Source organism: Triticum aestivum, chromosome 1B, assembly GCF_018294505.1.
Source record: "Triticum aestivum cultivar Chinese Spring chromosome 1B, IWGSC CS RefSeq v2.1, whole genome shotgun sequence".
Classification (NCBI taxonomy): Eukaryota; Viridiplantae; Streptophyta; class Magnoliopsida; order Poales; family Poaceae; genus Triticum; species Triticum aestivum.
The window spans coordinates 92,433,852-92,454,009 of NC_057795.1; the positions used below are offsets into that span (position 1 = coordinate 92,433,852).

Below are 20,158 nucleotides of genomic sequence, written 5' to 3' on the forward strand. Positions count from 1 at the left end.
GGAAAAATCCAAGGTTGCTGCAACTATCAAGAAACTGCTGTCGAAAGCAACTATGAAGGAGGAAGCTATCAACGACAGTAATGAAAAAAGTGATAGTGACGAAGACGCTGAGCCTTCACCAAAGAGGATGCGCATCAACAAAGATGTTGGGGAAGGCAAGATCTTTAAGAAAAGATGCAAAAAGTGTAACAAGGTCGAAGGGCACAACACTCGTACGTGTGATGTAGTCAGAATAGGCAATGAGATTCTAGAAATGACAGAGCAGATGGTTCACCAGGGACAGGACGAGGCATGTAATAGAAAGCACAAAACAACATCTCAGAAGCTTGCAGGGGCAAAAGGAGGTCAGGAGCCAACCAGACGGAGCAACAGGCTCAAAAATTGAAAAAAGAAAAATATAGATACACATGTGAAACAGATATATATATATATATATGTAGCACTTGTAAAAACATTCAACTTACGGTATACTGGTTACGCCCGCCCCCCCCCCCTATATATTTTGCGAAAAGATGTCATCATGATTTATGTAGCTTCCCCCTCCACTCTCCTTTCTGATCATGATTTTTCTGAAGTACAAAGTTAGCATGGGTGTGTTGCTGCAGTTAGCATGTACAGATCCTCAAGACGATAAATTCCTTGAAAATAACCTTACAAGCTTGGGTGCATGGCTATAGTTAGCATGCATAAAAATAAAATCGTAAAAAAAGGCTTCAGTTAGATCCCATGAATAATGCAGTTAACTTCATGCAGTCAGTCCAGTTAACTGGCAGTCCACCTGACTAGTAGTTTACTTGCTAAAAAGCATTTAGTAAAAGGAAAATTAAAAAATGCAGTTAACTTCCTCGAAGACATGAAGTTACCATCTTCATATGGTGCAGTTAACTACCTCCATGATATGCAAGTTAACTTCACAATAAAAATGCTTTTTGTTACACCATGGCTTGAAGTTACCACATTGAGTCAGTGCAGTTAGCTTAGCTTCACAACTGTGATTTGCAAGCTTTCTCTGCTTCAGTTAGCAACAATTCCGAGCACAGAGCAGTTAGCAGGCTTTCTCTACTTCAGTGAACTTCTGTCGTTGCCCCAGGACGCCAAATTCCAATAGGATCCTGTGAGCACCACCGCCTCTGTCTACTTATCCATGACAATCATAATCAGATACTGATTTGGTGAACACGCGGCTCCACGCTAGTGACGGCTCCCTCTCTTGACCATGGCCCCCGTCGCCGTCCCAGACAATCAATGTGCAAGTGTAAAGACAATGGAGGCTCCTAAAATTATTTTCAAGAAAAACCACTTGCTAACTGCAAGCCAAGATACTCTGCTCTCTAATTGCTGCTTATGTTGACCTCCATAACTGTTTTTGTGGGTAATTTGCATCGGGAAAAAATTGATTGCTAACTGCAGGCCGAGATACTGCTTGTTAAGATGTACTCCTAACCTCCTTTAAGATGTTAACTGCAATGTAAACCTTCACAGTTAAGTCTACCCAGTCCAATGGTTAGCTATTTCATCCCTGACAGGTATGAAAGAATAAAAATGAATTAAAAACAAAAGAAGCAAAAAAATCAGTTATGTTGCTCGTCGCATGCAGTTAGGTATTTCATACCCGCAGTTAGCGTGACCCAATTAAAAAAGAAAAAATAATTAGTCGCTCAGTTAACTTGGTGCTAACTATTGCTATTCCTGGAAGTTAGCTATTTCACTCATGGAAGTTAACTTGACCTGACGATAGCAGTTAACTTGCTGGAAAAACATTTAGTAGAAAGTGGAATAAAAAATGTGCTTTGAGGAGACAGTTAACTTCCTCCACGATATGAAGTTACCATCTTGAACAATAGTGCAGTTAATTCCAAAAATACATAAAACATGAGAAAAACATTCATAAAACACATCGACATATTCATCTACTTGCGCCGCTGTCCTGCAATCCCGCTTATAACAACTTAGCAATGTCAGCCATCTCCCCCGGCCACTGGTCGCGCCGAACCTCATTATTAGGGTGGAAAAGAACATAAAAAAGGCACTCGGCCTTCCAGTACGCAGAATATGGCTGCAGATAAAACAAGATTGTTGTGTCAGTTAGCATGAAAAAAAAGTTAGATTGAGAAAAAAAGAAATGATCCAGCAAAAATTACATCACGCTTCTTCACTTCCTCTACTAGCTTGATGCCATCATACAAAAAAGCAGCTTTTAACATGTAAAAGCCACATTCGTTAACCCCTTGCTCTAGCATTTTCGCGTAGCTACATCTCTCTGCCAGATGTTCCCAACGGGGCTGTCTTGAAGAGTTGTATGCAGCTTCGCCATACACCTCCTTCATCAACAACGACATCCTGGACATCTGTGTGAGATAGAAAAAATTGAGACTTGAAAATACTTTAAAGCACAACACGCACGTGGAACGAAAAAAAGGAAAAAAAGTGAAATAAAGACCACATACAATTTCGACATGTTCTTCATGGAATCGGTTCCTTGAAAGGTTACGCCCTGTGTATCTCCACGAGTCATGGATATCCAGGGACTCACGATACTTGTTCATAGTGTACAGTGTGAAATGATTCCGATTCCAATATGGTAGCATGATCTGTCAACATGTGAATTAGACGACAAAGAAGAGCATAAGAAGTTAGCTACAAATGTCTTAGCAGTTTAGAAGACAACACTACAAAAAAATAACTTGGCGAAAAAACGCCATGCACTAACCAGGTTTGCAGCGAGCAGGTTCTCTTTTATGTATAGCTTGAACTTCTGAGCAGCAAGTTTAACATTGAAGGGCGGCCTCGGGATCTCCTGCCCATCTTCATCAACTGGCCGATGGTATGGTTCAATTTCAACAAGATACTAGAAAAAATAACAAACACATGATGATGATTTATGAAGATACTAGAAAAAACAAAAAGAATGCATCATAAATAGATCATCGTACATTTATCACATACGGGCTAAGCAACACCCTATCTCCGGATTTATACACATGATTGTAGTCAGGGCTTCCCTTCCAATAGCTGATCACAAGATCCATCAACTCAGTATCAATGCAACCGGCAGGACCAAAGTAGGTAACTAGATATTTAGCATCAGCTATAAATTCATCGCCAGTTCGAGAAGTGCACTTAAACAGAGGGACCCTATGCGGACAAAAACAAAAAGGAAAAAGATGCATGAAGCAGCACCAAAACAAAAATGAAAAAGGACTTTTGAAAAAAAAACTTGGACTCATTGTGGATACTTGTCGATAAACTCCTTGCTAAGTATTAGGTCCAAAATTTGTTTTGCAACAGCCACAAATGGAAACTTGAATGGCTTGAGAGCATACACAGGCATTCTCAGCCTCATTGACAGAGCAACTGGCCTTTTATTAGACACTACCAATGGCTCCTCCACTGATTTTCTCCTGGTGAACACTGTTCTCTCACCATGCAAAATGAAATCATCATAGTCACTCATAACAAGAGGTGATTTCACTGTTGCTTTAATATGACTAGCAGCTCTGGGCGGCAAACCCTTTTTAGGCGCCGGAGGCATAAAAGAATCATCATCACTCTCAACACAACGATCCACAGCCTTTGGGGCAGCCCAAGTCACCCCCTTTGATTTTGAGTGCACACCGTCCTTCTTTACTTTAACAGCTTCAACTGACTTCAATATGTCATCATCCGATATTACCTGAATTTCTTGCGTCTCACATTGGCTCTTGAACAAACTAAATTTAGGCTCGTCTAGCCCAAGATCTGCAACACAAAAACCACAAAAAAAAGAGCGCACACGGAAGGCGGGTGAGCACAGGAAAAAAATATAGAAAGGGGCTGTGTGCTGATAATAAAATAGGACGACCACTACAAAAATAAAAATATATATACAACAAACAAAAGGAACACAAAAAAAGAAAGGGCAAAACCTCCAGAATAACCCAGCACCTCGCAAATATTAATGTCAAAAAACCCACAAGTAATCCACCTATACAGGGATTGAACCCTGACCATATATATATATATATATATATATCTTTTTGAGAAAACGCAGCATAACTCTCACCATCATATGTCTCCAGCAGTTCATTCATGAAAAAACCACAGTCGATACTGTATCAAATAATTATAAAACTATTATCAGCATACACACAAGGAAAAAAATCAGGATTTGCAAGTTAGCTCAGTACAACTGTGCAGTTACCAGATATATGAAAAATGTTATGTGACAGATGGCTTAAAAAGATCCATGAAAAAGAATAGTTCAAAAATAACAGGTGAATATAAAATATATATGATGACCACGGATATAAAAACACATGTATGAAGTTAGCTTAATGCATTCGCATGGTTACATCATGCACGAAGTATATAAGGATAAAAAGCATCATTTAAGATCTTTCAGTTAACTTAGAACACATGCACAGTTTAGTTCACAGAGACCTAACTTACAGACATGGAAAAAATGAGCATATAAATAAACACAATTATGGCAGTTAAGTTTAATTCGTTTGAGCAGAATACACATAAGTTAAATAGACAACAAAGTAAAAAACAGAAACAATAATTCTAACAAACGATTGGATTTAAAATTAGATAAAACACGAGCTACAAAAGAAAAGAAGCAAAAAGATGTATTACGGGTTTTCCTGCTGGGGCACAACGGCATGGTGCAAACGGAAATGGTCAATGTTTGCCGGATCCAACTTCTTCTTCTTGCGCTCAGACGAGCCATTCCTCCAAAGCTGCTTAATGTTCTTCGCCATCCTGTTTATGACCCTTATGCCACTCTCACTACCGGGAAGGTGCCAAGAATCAAGCAGCTCAAAACAACAATGCTTAATGTTTAGCGCAACTACGCAATAGTGCCCCGCACCTTCCCTGGTAGCTGGAGGGTCAAAGACACCAAAGAGTACAATATCCTTCTTATCCAGCGGCTCATCGGCATAGGCAAAGAAAAATCTGATCAAGTGCCTATTATCAAAGGACCCCTTCCAGATAGATTGCTGCAAATGAAGAAACATCTCTGTTAGCTATAAAAAGCTCATGAAAAAACAAGAAAAAAATGAACACTATAATAATGTATATAAGATCTTACCGAAATATGAAATGGAGCCACCATCTTGAAGAATTTTGGTATTTCGAATGAAGAAGAAAAATTCCTACAGAAGCAACCGCAGTGTTCAGCATGCCACCAACTCTGAAAGACTCCGCAACCTGCTTGACAGTTGCTTTGCAAAACGCATTCTCAAACAGCACCTCATCCCTAGTATTGAAAAAAAACACGAAAACCTTTTAACAAATGCAAAGAATAAAAATGTTGGCAACAAATCAGAAATGAGGTAAAGACGAAACACAATGATGTTTGGTAAATACTTTTTATTCTTGTCCTTCCTTAACCTCATAATAGCAGAGTATAAGTCCTTCATGCATTGCACAGCTTCAGGTGTGGTTGGGGTTTGCGTAAAACTGGGGACTGTTTGAGATGAATCTATAATAACGGGTGAAAAAAGGTTAGCAGTTAGCAAAATGATACTGAATAGTTAATAAAAAGCAAAGAACACATACACCGAGAAGCAGCTAAAAATCGCTACCTATCTCATTTATTGACACTCCCAAGTCATCGCTATTTGTCTCCTCAGAAGCGCCATCAGCACCAACTTTGTCAACGTTGGGTTCAACTTCAGGCTGAGGCTCAACACTATAATTACCGCGCATCATAGCTTTTGAAATTATATCTTTCAGCTTCGCATCTAACCCCTCGGTAACTTCTGCAGGATTCCCAAAAAGTCTCGCAGGAGCAGATGCACCACGGTCAACATTTGATTTGTCTAGCACATGAGACACATTGAAAACACTTGCATCCTTGGGGTCTGCTACAGTAGCATGAGCAACACGACCTGGGTGGGTGTCAACAACTGTAGCATCCTTCAGAAATTCAGAAACAACAGTATGCTTCGCATCCTTGTTCGATGCACATGCTCCATCGACAACATGCATTTCGCGGACCGGAATAGGAAATACATCACCTCTGGCTCCAATGCTTTCAGGCATAGATGTACCTCTCAGCGCTTGTTTTCCTACACAACTTGCTGCATGATTGACACCATCACCAACGCCATCCATGACAAACACACTCTCACAAGCACCTTCAGGCGCCTGTCTACCATCAAGCAAACCTGAACCACTATCAGCATTGTGAGTGACAACCTGGCTAGATTCATTTGAAGCGTGATCTTTAAATTCTAAACCACCTTCAATCGTAACTGATACGCTGTCGTGCTTCCCTTCATAAATGCCAACACTACCATGATGAACTTGCTGACCAAGCTATGGCTCATTAGATTTGTCGCAATCACCTTGGGCTACGGGCAGGTCTGGTGCAAAAATTCCCTCTGTATAATCAATGATGTCGTCAACAACCTTGCGACCCCCATCAGAATCACCACCCAGCAAGTCGTCATCAATGACATTGTCGTCACTAAAATCATGCGGAGGAGATTCAGTAGGGGGCTCTTGCTTCTCTTCATCATCATCAGGCGCATTCACAACAACCTGGAAAAAGCATGCACGCATGATGTTGAGGGGAATAAGGTCAGTAGTTAGCTATCTTGTACAAGACAGTTAATCACAATGCGTAAAAGATGGAAGAGAAAAAAATAGAAAAAGATCACCTCGCCTCCTCACCTCGTTGCCCGGTACAATCATCGCCACGTACAGGGGCAGACACGTCATTCTTCTGCTTGCTAATCTGACTCACAATAATACGAGCATCATTTTCAAAGCCTTTGCATATGGCATCTTGTTTCTTCTTCAAGTCAATGAAAGTGGTGCAAATGTGTGATGTCGCGCTCCGGATACTATCGATGATAGCAACATCACGCTCTGTAGCCTCCTTCATTGATTCTTCCCTTGGTCCATGACCTTCAGGGAAAATGCCAGCAATGCAGCCCAGCCGATCAGACGTCGTGGAAACTTCAGTGGCCAACTCATCCACCTTCTGCAATAAGCCATTAATCTTCGCAAATACACCACCATCTTCCATGGCATTACTCAATTTTTGTACATTAAAAGCTACATCTGCATTCTGGCTACAGCCAGCCTCATCATGTGCATGTTCTTTTGGTGCGTAGGTAGGGACATGTGCATCAGGAAAAGCGCGATCACGACTTTGCCCAGGGGGAACTTGCTGGGAATATGCAATCTGGTTACGGGATTTCCACTAAGCACATGAAAACAAAAATAGGATTACACAAAAACACAACACACACACAAAAAATAGATAGCTACAGAAGTTGAGAACAATGCTTCACGCAGTTAACTCTCTGTAAAAACTCTAACAAAGCAGTTACGTCCACGCATAATTTAAACAAAAGGAGAAAAATAAAATGTTAACTTCCAACAAAAATAAATTTGAAAGAGAGCAGTTAGCTCCACATGATTGGGGGGTAGCTAAAATTTATACACTTAAGAATACTTACAAAAAACATGTAAGCCATTAAAGTCACATGAAAAATACACAGAAGATGTAAAAGAACACATGAAAGTTGAAAAACTCACCCCAAATTTTCCAAAAACATAGCCGTCCAAAATTTTCACACCCTTCTTTACAATATCTTTCAAGAAAATTGAATTCAGCACCTTCTCTGTCAGGAAATTTGCACGCGGAGTCTGCACATGCATCACAGACACGGCCTTCAGTAGGCAACAATCAAGATACATAAGGACTAGCACTACTCCACAACCTTCTGGACCTGCTTGAATGATATTTGGATCTTGCCATCTGATAGCTGCACGCTTTAACTCATCCACTACTAGCTGGCAAAAATCCATCGTTGCCATATCTTCAAAAACAATACCATCTAGCATTGCCGCCTCCTTGCCTACACGGACAGCAGGACCTGGGCATATCATTTTTGAAAAAAGGATAGCAAAGAAAACCTTTATAGCAAGCGCATCCTTTGACTCATCGACTACAAGCTGCTTCAAGACATTCCTCAAGTCTTTTGTGTCAACCACAGAAGCTTTGCTGAAACCCAACTCTGCCTTAAATCTAGCCATTGACTCGTCATGGCCGCTATCAGCTGGCCTGGGAGCTGTGTCATCACCCATGGGGAAACCAAAAGCCTGATGCACGGCTTCTTTGCTGACTACAAGAACTTTATTAGGGCCACAGTCAATCCGCATCGTGGCCGTGTCAATCTTCTTCATCAAGTGGCACATCAGAAGACGTGAAACATTGCCCTTCAAGACCTAGTTAAATACACAACCAAAACCAGCCTTACGAACAATATCTCTATGTCGTGTCTCAAGAAGAGTAGCCGCCTCAGAAACCTCTCCCAAAGAACAGCGAACAGTTACATTGATCCTATCACAAGCACCAGCGTTTGACACCGCAGACTTTGCAACCTTCTTCTTTGCTCCACTCCCAACAACCTTAGGCCGGCGCTTCCTATGAACAACCTACAGAGTAAAACAGGCAAAAAGAAGGCAGTTAGCATGCACACAACACATCAGTTACTTGCCAAAGAAAAATGAAAAATAGAACAAACAAAACATGGAGTAGCACACATACATTATCCCCGTCGAGCCCAATGCCATCAACAGAAGGACCTCCTACAAAATCACCTCCAGCTTCTGAACAACGCTTTCCACCAAGTTTAATACTCGGATAGACACGATCAACCACTGGACCACTGGCAATGCGTGGACTCCGACATGGAGATGGAACAACAGTCTTACTGGCTACACCACTAGGAGGATCCCGTGATGTACCAACCTGCACACGGACTCCAGTTCCTGTATCCGGAGCATGAGCATTGCTGGTGACATTTGAGGTATCAACTAGACCTTTGGGGAGCCTTAACCGCTTCTTCCTCTCATGAGCATCAACTTTCTCTGGAAAAAAATTCCGCTTCTCTAGCTGCCTTATCTCCTCATTCCTTAACTGTTGTGAGACCATATAATCCTGTGTAACAATCTCATTGCCAATGACTGACTGCGATTGCGTATCGCACCACAGTGGAGTCAGACTGCACACAAAGTTGTCTCCATCGGAAGCTCTACATGGTTCAACATTGGGAGGCGCAGCCATGTTGTGCGTCGGTGGGGAATTAGGCGCAACATGTTGGGCATTGATGTCACGGCAAGATTGCATGATGAAATCGTTAACATCCGGCGATGAAATACCTACACGTTATAGAGCAAAAAATGCACACGAATAAAAACAATGAGATAAAAAATATAAAAATGCAAAAACTCAAAACAGCAACTAAAAATGAGGAAAATTAAATGAATTCGAATAGATTCCCGCAAAAAACCTTCAACACTGTCGGCACCGATATGAGGAGAGCAGAAGACACCACCAACTTTGCACGTCTCATTTATTCCACCAGCATTTCCTTTGCTATCAACCATACCACCCCCTTCACCTGCATTCCCACCACTTCCTTCGCCATTAACAAGTGACACCTTGGCCAAAGCTACCGCAGCAGCATCAACTGCCACTGGCATATTAAGACATGGATGTGAAAAGTTAACAAGATAAATTCATGATGAACAAGCACATAGAAAAAAAAGAGCAGTTAACTGCTTCAATTTCTAAAGTTATCTGCAATAAACTGAAAATATGATGACTAACCATTACCACAGCTGGAAACCCTTCCAATCGAACTCATCACGAGAAAAAAAAACACCTCATACACCCTGCAGCCTCTACCTACATACAGAAAACGACCCCAACTTGTATAGAAACTTATGACTAAATACATGACGCATAAATCAAAAAATTGAAATTAAACAAAACAAAATCAAATGCCCCCGCAGCCATAGTACCCGGACGAATTCGGGAGAAAGAAACCACTACACACCCACGCAGCCACTACCTCCCCCCGCAGAAACCCCTACGAAAAACATACCTGGAGAACATGCGAGATCCCCTTGCAGCTCCAACGGCGGGGATGAAGACGACTTCCTCCGCGCGAGGAAGAACAAAAACAAGTCGTCTCGTGCTTCTGATGAATACCACCGCCCGCCGGCCGGTTAGGGTTAGAAGCGATAGTTGGTGACGGCGCTACAGCGTCTGCCCTATGGCGAAAAAAGTAGTTCCGGCGAGAGAAAAATAAAGACAGAGCGCCGCAAACGGAGAAGTTAAGACAGAGGGGCCATAGGAGACGGAGGTGGTAACATGCTGCACAAGCACGTAAAAAAGCCCATACAGGCCCACAAGCACGAAACCGCGCGGTGGTAACAGTTAGCCCAACTGTACCCCTTCAGTTAGCTCAATCTAACTAATCAAAAGCTCACTTATGTTACTGCAACCATTAGTTTCTTTAGATGTTAATAACATTTTTAGGTGGAGCAGTTAATCCATGATATTGTATCAGTTAACTATTAAAACGGTGAAAAAATCTTTTACTTAAGTAAACATGGAGGTTGGTTTTCCGTGATGTGTCAGTTAAGTGCACGAAGTGCATCAGTTGAGTGTTACAAAACTATAACAATATAACACTTATACTGTTTAGACTAATTTTTATTGCTTATGGCAGTTAAGTGGGCAAGTTGTAGAAGTTAATTTGAACACTTAAATGCCATGCGCACTCGAGCGGTTAGCCTAACCTTGGCATAAAAAATAACGAAAGAAAAAAAAGTTGATATCTTCAATCAAGCAGTTCGCTAGTTCTTCACTGTCGAAGTCCCGACGGTTAGCTATTTCAGGCCCCGCGGTTGGGATTACCCCAGTGAAAAAAGTACCTTCAGTCCCGCAGTTAGCTTACTGTTAACTGCCGCAATCCCAACAGTTAGCTATTTTCAATAACGGCAGTTAGCTTGATCCGGGAAAACCCAGGGAGGAACAAAAAATAAAGTCTCTTAAGTCACGGAAGTTAGCTATTTTGGTCGAGCAGTTAGCTTGTTCATAGCAGTTAACTAGGTGTAATTAACTTTCGCAATCTGAGCAATTAACTTCTGAAAAGTTACGGCAGTTATTGTGACACCTCCAAAAAAATAATGATTTTTTTTGCATATTTGGTCCGGCGGTTAACTTGGTGTACTATAACAATCCCGACAGTTAGCAATTTCAATACCGGCGGTTAGCTCGAACTACAAAAAATGAAAAAAAAACTAGGTCCGACAGTTAACTTGGTGTGCAATCCGGACAGTTAGCCATTTCAGTACTGGTGGTTAGCTCAACCCAGAAAAAAAGAATGAACTGTTTTTAGTATATTTGGTCCGGCAGTTAACAGGATATTAACTGCCCGATCTCCGGTAGTTAGCTACTTCAGACCTAGCAGTTAACTTGAACTGGGGGAAAATAATAAAAAATGGTTTATTCGCTACGCCAGTTAGCTTGCTCAGCATGAGGCAGTTAGGTATTCAGCTTCAGCAGGTAGCGTGTACTGTAGCAGTCCGTGCAAGAAATGTCAAAAATGATGTAGTTTTTAGAAAACTGCATATATAACCAACATAATATCATATGCATTATTTGGTCGAACGGTGCCAGAAAAAGACCGCCCGTCAGTTAACTTCTGTAGTACAAACAGTTAGCTTTGTGTTCTCTAGCAGTTAGGATGGGTTCGTGAATAGCTTATTCAGAAATTGGTTGAAAAATAGCTGGGATATATATGGTGATACTTCCCTTCAATATGTTTCCTTGCTGTGAGACTTAAGATCTCTAGAGACCTTTAGTTTCCGCCTAATTATTCCAGTAGAGCTCTCCTCGGTGCCTCGAGTATTATTTCCTTGAGTGTAATTCCACCTTTATAGGCACCTTGAGTATTTTGTTTCCTCAAGTGAAATTCCGCATAAATAATTCCACATTAAGTCAAAATATATGATAACTGTGTTCAATAAATTTACAAAACCACATAAATATCAAATCCAATCAGTAAATGAACTTCCCTTAGTGACTATGTTTCGAAAGAATTTCCTGACTTCAGTGAGTGAACCTGCACCATATTAGTACTAAAGATAATAATTGAATATGCATAACTGGACTTATTTCTCATCTTCAAGATACAATAATAGCTTCCTCAATGTGTTTATATTTAATACACATTCCGAAACAAGTGATGAGTTTTGGTGCACTTTCCACAATCTTATATGATGTGTGATATTCTCTTAGTTGTTCATCTTTCCATCCACTGCTTGAATGCAACATAAATTCTAAAAGTTGAGGTATAATTGTATAACAAAGATATATATAGTAAATTTCAACACCATTTATTGTCCCTATTTTCCTGAGGAGTTCAAACATAATTCCCCACTGAGTTTGATTCCATGTACTTTAACAAGTTTGCAATTTTCATAGAGAACATTTCAAACATACCCTATGTAGTTCCACTCCCAAAATAGGATGCTTCAAACATTCCTTTCATATGAAAGTTAAAATATGACCAAGCTTTGGCTTCCATCAATGTGACTTTATCATTGCAAACAACAACAACAAATGTTAATGTATACAATAATCACTACAAAAAAAGACACATCCGTGACATTTTGGGCCGAACGAAAAAAAATTCTGTCATACATATGACACTTCTATGACGATAATTGTGACAAAACCTGCTATCATCATAGATGTGGTGGGCTCCTACTTCTATGACAAAAAATCATGACAGAAAATGGGATTTTCGTCTTGGGCGGGCCGGAGACGCAGCTGCATGACATTCTTTGGGCCGTCCATGACGGAAAAAAACCCTAGTAGAAGCGAGGGGGAGGAAAATTTCGGGGAGTTGCCGGTTACGGTGGGAGGTCGGGGGCAGAGCGATGCGCATTTCTCTCGTACATACGCGCGTGTGTGCGAGGCGTTGGCTCTAACTGAAGCCGAGCGAGGCGTTGGGCTCTAACTGAACCCAAGCGATTGCACTGCAGGCTACATGTTACTGAACCTGAGCGATCGATCGATGGCTGTTAACTGAACCCGACGGAGCGATTCCTTTGCTACTGCTGCTAACTGAAGCTGATCGATGCTGCCTCTGGGATGAACAGTGAGCGTTGCAGGGGGAGGGGGTTGGATGAACAGTGAGTGGTGTCGTTGCCTCCGGATGAACAGGAACCCGTGGTGTGTAGGGCTGGATGAACAGTAGACGGTGGAGGGGTGGCCATGGAGGGGTGGTTGAACAGGACCCCATGGTGTGGAGGGCTGGATGAACAGTAGACGGTGGAGGGGTGCCCATGGAGGGGTGGTTGAACAGTAGCCGGTGGAGTAGCGCGCGGTGGAGACTGGATGAACAGGAGCCCGTGGAGGCTGGAGGAGGTCGACGGTTGCCCGTGGAGGCTGGAGGAGGTCGACGGTGGAGATGAACAGTATCCCGTGGAGTCCCGTTTTGCGGTACGCCACACCCCTCCCGAACCCCCGTTTCGACCGTAGCGCTCCAACACAAGTCCGTTTCGTCCGTTTTGCGGTACGCCACACCCCTCCCGATGAACAGGACCCCCGTTTCGACCGTAGCGCACCAACACAAGTCCGTTTCGTCCATTTTGCGGTACGCCACACCCCTCCCGATCAACAGGACCCCCGTTTCGACCATAGGAGGTCCGTTTCCTCCGTTTTGCGGTACGCCAGGCCCCTCCCGATCAACAGGACCCCGTTTTGAACGCGGCCGGTCGACAAGGCCGTTTCCTTCGTTGTGCGGTACGCCAGGCCTTGTTTCCATCGCATGTTCCGTCCAAGCCCTCCCGATGAACACGACCACGCATTCCGTTCCGACCCAGCCGGTTGGCTCCCCATGAACACGACGACGATGTTGTTTCTCTGTTCCGACCCAGCCATGTACGTATGAGCGATAGGCGTTAGAGACCCTGCCCATATGTATGTACGTGGGCGTATTTTCTTTCTTGCACCCTCGCCGCTATACATACGTGTACATGCTACGTGCGCGCCTCTACATCTACGACACGTGCGCGCCTCTACATCGACCAGTATGTACGTACACGTTCACGACCAGAATGACAACGCTACGTACGCTTCGACCAGGTGGGTCCCGAATGTCAGGCACTTCCTTGCGTGCGAAGATGTAGCTGGTGGGTCCCAGGAGTCAGGGGGGCGAATCATTTTTTTTGCCCAGACGCACTTCCTTGCGTGCGAAGATGTAGCTGGTGGGTCCCAGCAGTCAGGGGGGCGAATCGTTTTTTCGCGAAATACGGTGGCCCGTCCGGTGGGTCCCCGCTGTCAGGTGGAGGAATCATTATTTTGCGCGTAATAAGGAGGCACTTCCTTGCGGTGGTCGTGGACCCAGCTGTCAGCCTCTCCACGTACAGTCCACGTCCGATGGAAGTCGTTCCTTGACCACGTTGACCACGCCGCGCTGAGAGCACCACGGCGGTGGACGATGGCGAGGACTAGGAAGGGGACGACTCGAAGCCGGGGAAGACGCAGCAGTGGATGCCCACGTGAAGAGGAGTACGAGGATTCACTGGTTCGACTGTGGTGTGAGGCTGCTGTCGCCGCAGAATAACAGGGGGTGTGGGTGAGTAGAGGGATGGCCTGGACAGCGGTGGGAGTAGTAGGGGGAGGTGAGGCCTCCGCGGCATCACAGCCGGCCACGGGAGGCAGGAGGACGCGACACAACCGGCGCTGGTTTGGGAGGCTGGAGCAAGAAGACCAGAGGAGGAAGAAGCACTACGGCCGTTGGATGAACATCGTACGGTAACAGGAGCTAGAATCGTTCATATTGACTAAGTTGACAAAGCCCTCTATCCCCGTCAACTTGGTAGGCCCACAAGTCAGCCTCCCACTATGCTGGGTTCCAGCTGGCAGGGGGAGTATTCATTTTTTTGTGCGTAATAAGGAGGCACTTCCTTGCGTGCGAAGATAGCTAGTGGGTCCGACATTTCAGCTGGGGGCACGTTTTTTCGCGAAATACAGGGGCCCTTCCGGTGGGTTCGAGATGTCAGGTGGAGGAATAATTATTTTGCACGTAATAACGAGGCACTTCCTTGCTGCGGTCGTGGACCCAGCTGTCAGCCTCTCCACGTACAGTCCACGTCCGATGGAAGTTGTTCCTTGACCATGTTGACCACACCGCGCCGAGAGCACTAGGGTGGGGGACGACAGCGAGGCCTAGGAAGGGAACAACACAGAAGCAGGGAAAACTCGGCAGTTGTTTCCCACGCGGAGGGGAGTACGACTATACGAGGGTTTACTGGTTCGTCTGCCCTCGCCGGAGAATAACAGCAGGTGTGGTCGTGTGGTTGAGTAGAGGGATGACTAGGCCAATGATGGGAGTACGGTGGGGCGGTGACACCTGCGCGGCAGCACAGCCGGGCATGGGGAGGAGGGAGCAGGTAGTCCCGTTGGCGCTTGTTTGAGCGGCTGGAGCAGGAAGAGCAGAGATTGAAGAAGCACGACGGCCGTTGGATGGACATCGTACGATCAATGGAGCTAGAATCGTTCATATTGACTAAGTTGACAGAGCCCTCTGTCCCCATCAACTTAGTAGGCCCACAAGTCAGCCTCCCACCATGGTGGGTCCTAGCTAGCAGGGGGAGTATTCATTTTTTTGTGCGTAATAAGGAGGCACTTCCGGTGGGTCCGAGCTGACAGCGGGGGGAATGTTTTTTTCGTGAAATACGGTGGTTCGTCTGGTGGGTCCTAGCAGTCAGGGGCAAACATTTTTTTTGCGAAATACGGTGGCCCGTCCGGTGGGTCACAGCAGTCAAGGGGGGATGTTTTTTTGGCGAAATACTGGTGGCCCGTCCAATGCGTCCCTGCTGTCAGGTGGAGGAATAATTATTTTGTGCGTAATAAGGAGGCACTTCCTTGCGACTGCCATGGACCTAGCTGTCAGCCTCTCCACGTACAGTACTCTTCTGATGAAGTCAGTCGTTGACCACATTGACCACGCCACGCCGAGAGCACCAGGGCGGTGGACGACGGTGAGGCCTAGGAAGGGGACGACGCGGAGCCGGGGAAGACGCGGCAGTGGATGCCCACACGGAGAGGAGTATGAGGGTTCACTGGTTCGGCTGCGGTGTGACACTGCCGTCGCCGCAGAATAACAGGGGGAATGGGTGAGTGGAGGGATGGCCTGGCCAGCGGTGGGAGTAGTATGGGGACGGTGAGCCCTCCACGGTAGCACAGCCGGCCACGGGAGGCAGGAGCATGCGGCACGACCGGCGCTGCTTTGGGCGGCTGGGGCAAGAAGACCAGAGGTTGAAGAAGCACTACGGCCGTTGGATGGACATCGTTGACCATGCCGCGCTGAGAGCACCAAGGCGGTGGACGACGGCGAGGCCTACGAAGGGAATGACAAGGAGCCGGCGAAGACACGGCAGTGGCTGCCCACGCAGTGGAGAGCACGAGGGTTGACTGGTTCGGCTGCCGTCGCCAGAAAATAACAGGAGGTGTGGGTGAGTGGAGGGATAGACAGGCCAGGGATGCGAGTATGATGGGGCCGTGAGGCCTGCCCGGCAGCACTGCCGGTCCCGGGAGGCGGGAGCAGGCGGTTCTGATGGCACTGGTTTGGGCGGCTGGGGCATGAAGATCAGAGACTAAAGAAGCACGATTGTCGTTAGATTGACATCTAATGGTCTGACGCTGGTAGAGTCGATTGTTGACTAAGTTTCTTTTTTAAGAAACCTTGTGTGCGCATGAACTTAGTAGGCCCATAAGTCAGCCTCCAAATCTATGGCAGACAACATAAAGCCCATTTGCTATTTTTTACAATTTGCAGCCCATTTGCTATTTTTTATAATTTGCAGCCCATTTGCTAATTCTTAAGTAATTTATTACAGCCCATTTTCTGCCCAGGACCATGGTCAAAAAGTTCAACCTTATTTTGCATATTTCGGTGGAGTCCAGACTGTTGTAATCCCGAAATGATAAACATTTTATTAAGAACTTATTGATTTGCCAAAAAAATCGTTTTATTTTTGTAAGCAAATAAGACATGGGACAATTGAGTTAGTTTAAGGGAAAACCAGTGGTAAAAAATCAGCGTTGGGTGGGAAAAAACAACAAAAATAAGGATGTAAATATGAAAAGGGAATTTTATGTGTTTTCAATATAATGATACGTGTATATGAACTAGTAAAACTATAGGTAGAGATTAGAAAACGGATGTAGGACATGCGTTTCAAGAGGAAAATAGAAATGGGCTGTGTGTTTGATTCAGTAACAAAATTGTATGCGGATGTTGTAAGACAAAATATAACTAACGCTGGCGGGCCAGAGGCCAGTAGATACCTGCTGGATCTTTGTGGACCGTTGTCGTCATGGGCTGGGCCTGTTAAAAACAAAACCAACCCTGGTTAGTCTACAGCCCAGTTGAAACTTGCTCGACCTGAAAAAACAATATGCGTACTCAATAAACGAGAGAATTCTGCAAGCACAGACTGATAACTGGGACGCAGCACGGATATTGTTTTTTTATCGTGATAATAAGTGCATGCACTTGTTTCAAAAAAACTGCAGAAATGGGAATTCGAACGGCGGGTGCTTATGCTACCCATCAATTGAAAATCAGGTGCCTAAGAATTTGATTCGAAACAAATAATTCAGCTTTATATCCACGTCGACCCTCGGCATGATGGTTGGAAGCAAATGCAAGTTCATACCAAAAGATCGTTAACAACAATACCAACTTGCGGACGACAAGGTAGTACAACTACCAATACCAAACTACTCCTGGCCCTAGTGTTCGTCTGGTAGAAAATCTTGAAGAGGACCAGCTCCCGCTCCTTCTCTTGCTCCAGGTCCCCGATGTGGTACTGGTGCATCACACAGTTGGTCCTCTGCTGGTCGAAGTTCTTGTTGGTGTGCAGCACCAGAACCTTTTTTGCTGCCCGTCTACCGGCCGTTGACCATCACAGGCAAGGTATTGCCGGTCTTGTGCCACATCGTGTGTGTGCCGCACTCCGACTGTATCTTACGACGCATCCACGTGCCCCTTTTGAATGCCCTGGAATTGCGCTGGAAGAAATGCTTCCTTAGGCCACTCAGTGTGATACCTGCAGTATTGTGGAATACAGGTTTTAGTGTACCTAGTTGGCATTTTCATAACATCTTTTGCATGTTCCAGTCACTTGTTTCACTTTTTATTAACTGTCAAATTGTAATTGTTTCACCAGGTCTGCGTCTAAAAAGAAAAATAGAGCTATAAACAAAGGAATATGTTTGTGCAAGTAGACGGCCGATCGGTGTCTTAACTGGAAGTTTCTCAGGTTGGGTGTAGCATATGTCGTGCTCGCTGTCGATGGTTGGTATGAACAAATCAATGAGAGACTGAAATCTCGCGCTGTCAACCCTCACTTTGGCCTCAAGGTGCTTGATCAGCTCCTGATTCATGGGATCGAACTTGATGCCAGCCGGCAGCACCAGCCAATCCTTCTTCGACTTGCATCGGTAATTCCAGTTATATGGTACTCAATGTATGACCAATCGACTGTTTTAAGTGAATGATGAAAGATTTCGACAGAGTAAAAACTCGCGCTTCTTTGATAGTTGTACGAGAGTAATTGCCATGTCGTTTTGTAAGGGTGCTTGTAAAAACTCTAAACTCTATTCTCCTCTTATTTAATGGATGAGGCAAATCTTTTGCCTCCATTTCAGAAGAAAAAAAGATTTCGACAGATAAGTGGTACTCCAAATCTGAAGTCCGGAATACCCGAACACGCCGCCGGGATTCTTGTGTCACCTCACGCGCAGCGTGTTGTCACGTCAATTCAATGTGTGGACATGATGAATAATTTGACCGACGTATACTAGTACTGCTACTGTACTACTTACTAGTCGTATTTAGTGTCACAATTTATACATAGGTTTAACTAACAAGTACGCACTTGAAGCCTAACTGATATATATGTATATATATGGCTTCTGCACAGCATCTCCATCATCATTATCAGTACATCCTACGCAGGTGAGTTAGGATGCACTTGATCCCGGGAAGGTATCTATCCTTCAAACCAGAGGAGTGCTTCAAACTAACAACAGTACATAATATCCAACAAAAGAGGGTCGTGCTACAGCAGCAGAATACATGGCTCAGTCTAGATATCAGCACGAATCAAGTTGTGCATATTTGCTATTGGCATGAACCACATCGCCGCATGTCGGGTTTGCAAAAGCCATCCATCGCATGGAAGCTTGATGCCTTTCACACACTGAAGATTACCTGGCAACAAGCTGTGTCGACGAATCTCTGGATATGGTGATTCATGAAACCCATGGTATGATGTGTAAACATAGCCCCCCCCCTCGTGAATGGAAGTTGCATAGCACAGTAATCACCGCCGGTGATATGATCAATGATTGGTTGGATGATCGGATAATTGAGCCCGAGGAACAAGGAGTGGTTGCCGAGGCTGTAAACCCGCCTCCAGTTGAATACGCCTGGCCCACCGGAGCTGGGATCTTTCTCGAACACGAAGCAGCCATAGCCATCAATGTCACGAACGCCCCATCATTGTACTGCATGTGGTTTGATGTAATGGTTTGGTCAATTTGGTATGTGCGAATGAGCATCAAATGACCGCCGTCAGCTGAACAAGCGATAAACCAGCACCCATCGGCTGGTATGATTGCAGGTCCTGGAATCATGAAGGCCAGCACATTTGCGTCTGCTGCAACAATTCAAATTGGAGACCAAAAGGACAAAAATAAACAATCATGTTCAGAGTATGTGTGGAATTAAGATAATTATAACAGTGACACATATCATAGACAGAGAATTGCAATGTCGTGGTCATAATCATACCCCAAGTTAAAAAAATAACCCAATGGCTTTCATATTATAGCAACATGTCATGGTTCAAACATCATGTAACAATCAGAGGAAAACAGCTATGACAGTGCCTACTCATATTCTACCATAGCACTTACTACTACTATTCTCATATCAACTCTAAGCAATAACATGTGTTGTTATAAAAATCTAGTAAACGAGAGTAACATATAGCAATCATGATGTTATGCTCATAATATGTATTCTAACAATCATTAGATGCCAATTGTTCTCATATCAACTCTAACAATAACATGTGTAGTCATAAAAATCTAGGAAATGAGAGGAACATATAGCAATGATGTGGTTATTGATATGCTATGCACTCTAAATTTGTAACAAATGAACAGGCAGTTGTATTCATAAGGTAAAGATGAGATGAGATAGAACAATTACCCGACGATAGATTCCACCAGAATAGGCAGCCAATCTATGTGTCGACTGCGTAAACGATGCCA

The 20,158-nt window shown here is 44.3% G+C and overlaps 1 protein-coding gene across 6 annotated transcripts; it reads right to left on the bottom strand.

Annotated features, from left to right (window-relative positions):
• Positions 1–1,767: 1,767 nt before the first annotated feature.
• On the bottom strand, positions 1,768–8,219 carry LOC123109364 (uncharacterized). Of its 6 annotated transcripts, none has more exons than XM_044530389.1 (13): positions 7,537–8,219; positions 6,664–7,165; positions 5,571–6,531; positions 5,353–5,467; positions 5,075–5,242; positions 4,618–4,982; positions 4,043–4,089; positions 3,237–3,738; positions 2,934–3,135; positions 2,711–2,848; positions 2,448–2,591; positions 2,142–2,348; positions 1,768–2,056 (listed from the first exon to the last, which is right to left on the bottom strand). In XM_044530389.1, the coding sequence occupies exons 5-13, from the start codon at positions 5,096–5,098 to the stop codon at positions 1,940–1,942; spliced, it is 1,746 nt and encodes a 581-aa protein (XP_044386324.1). In that variant the 5' UTR covers positions 5,099–5,242; positions 5,353–5,467; positions 5,571–6,531; positions 6,664–7,165; positions 7,537–8,219; the 3' UTR covers positions 1,768–1,939. The 6 variants fall into 6 exon arrangements, with proteins under 6 accessions (XP_044386324.1, XP_044386327.1, XP_044386326.1 ...); XM_044530392.1 differs by having other exon boundaries at positions 2,934–3,012; positions 3,324–3,738; positions 6,664–7,198; XM_044530391.1 differs by having other exon boundaries at positions 3,324–3,738; positions 6,664–7,198.
• Between the last annotated feature and the right edge of the window lie 11,939 nt (positions 8,220–20,158).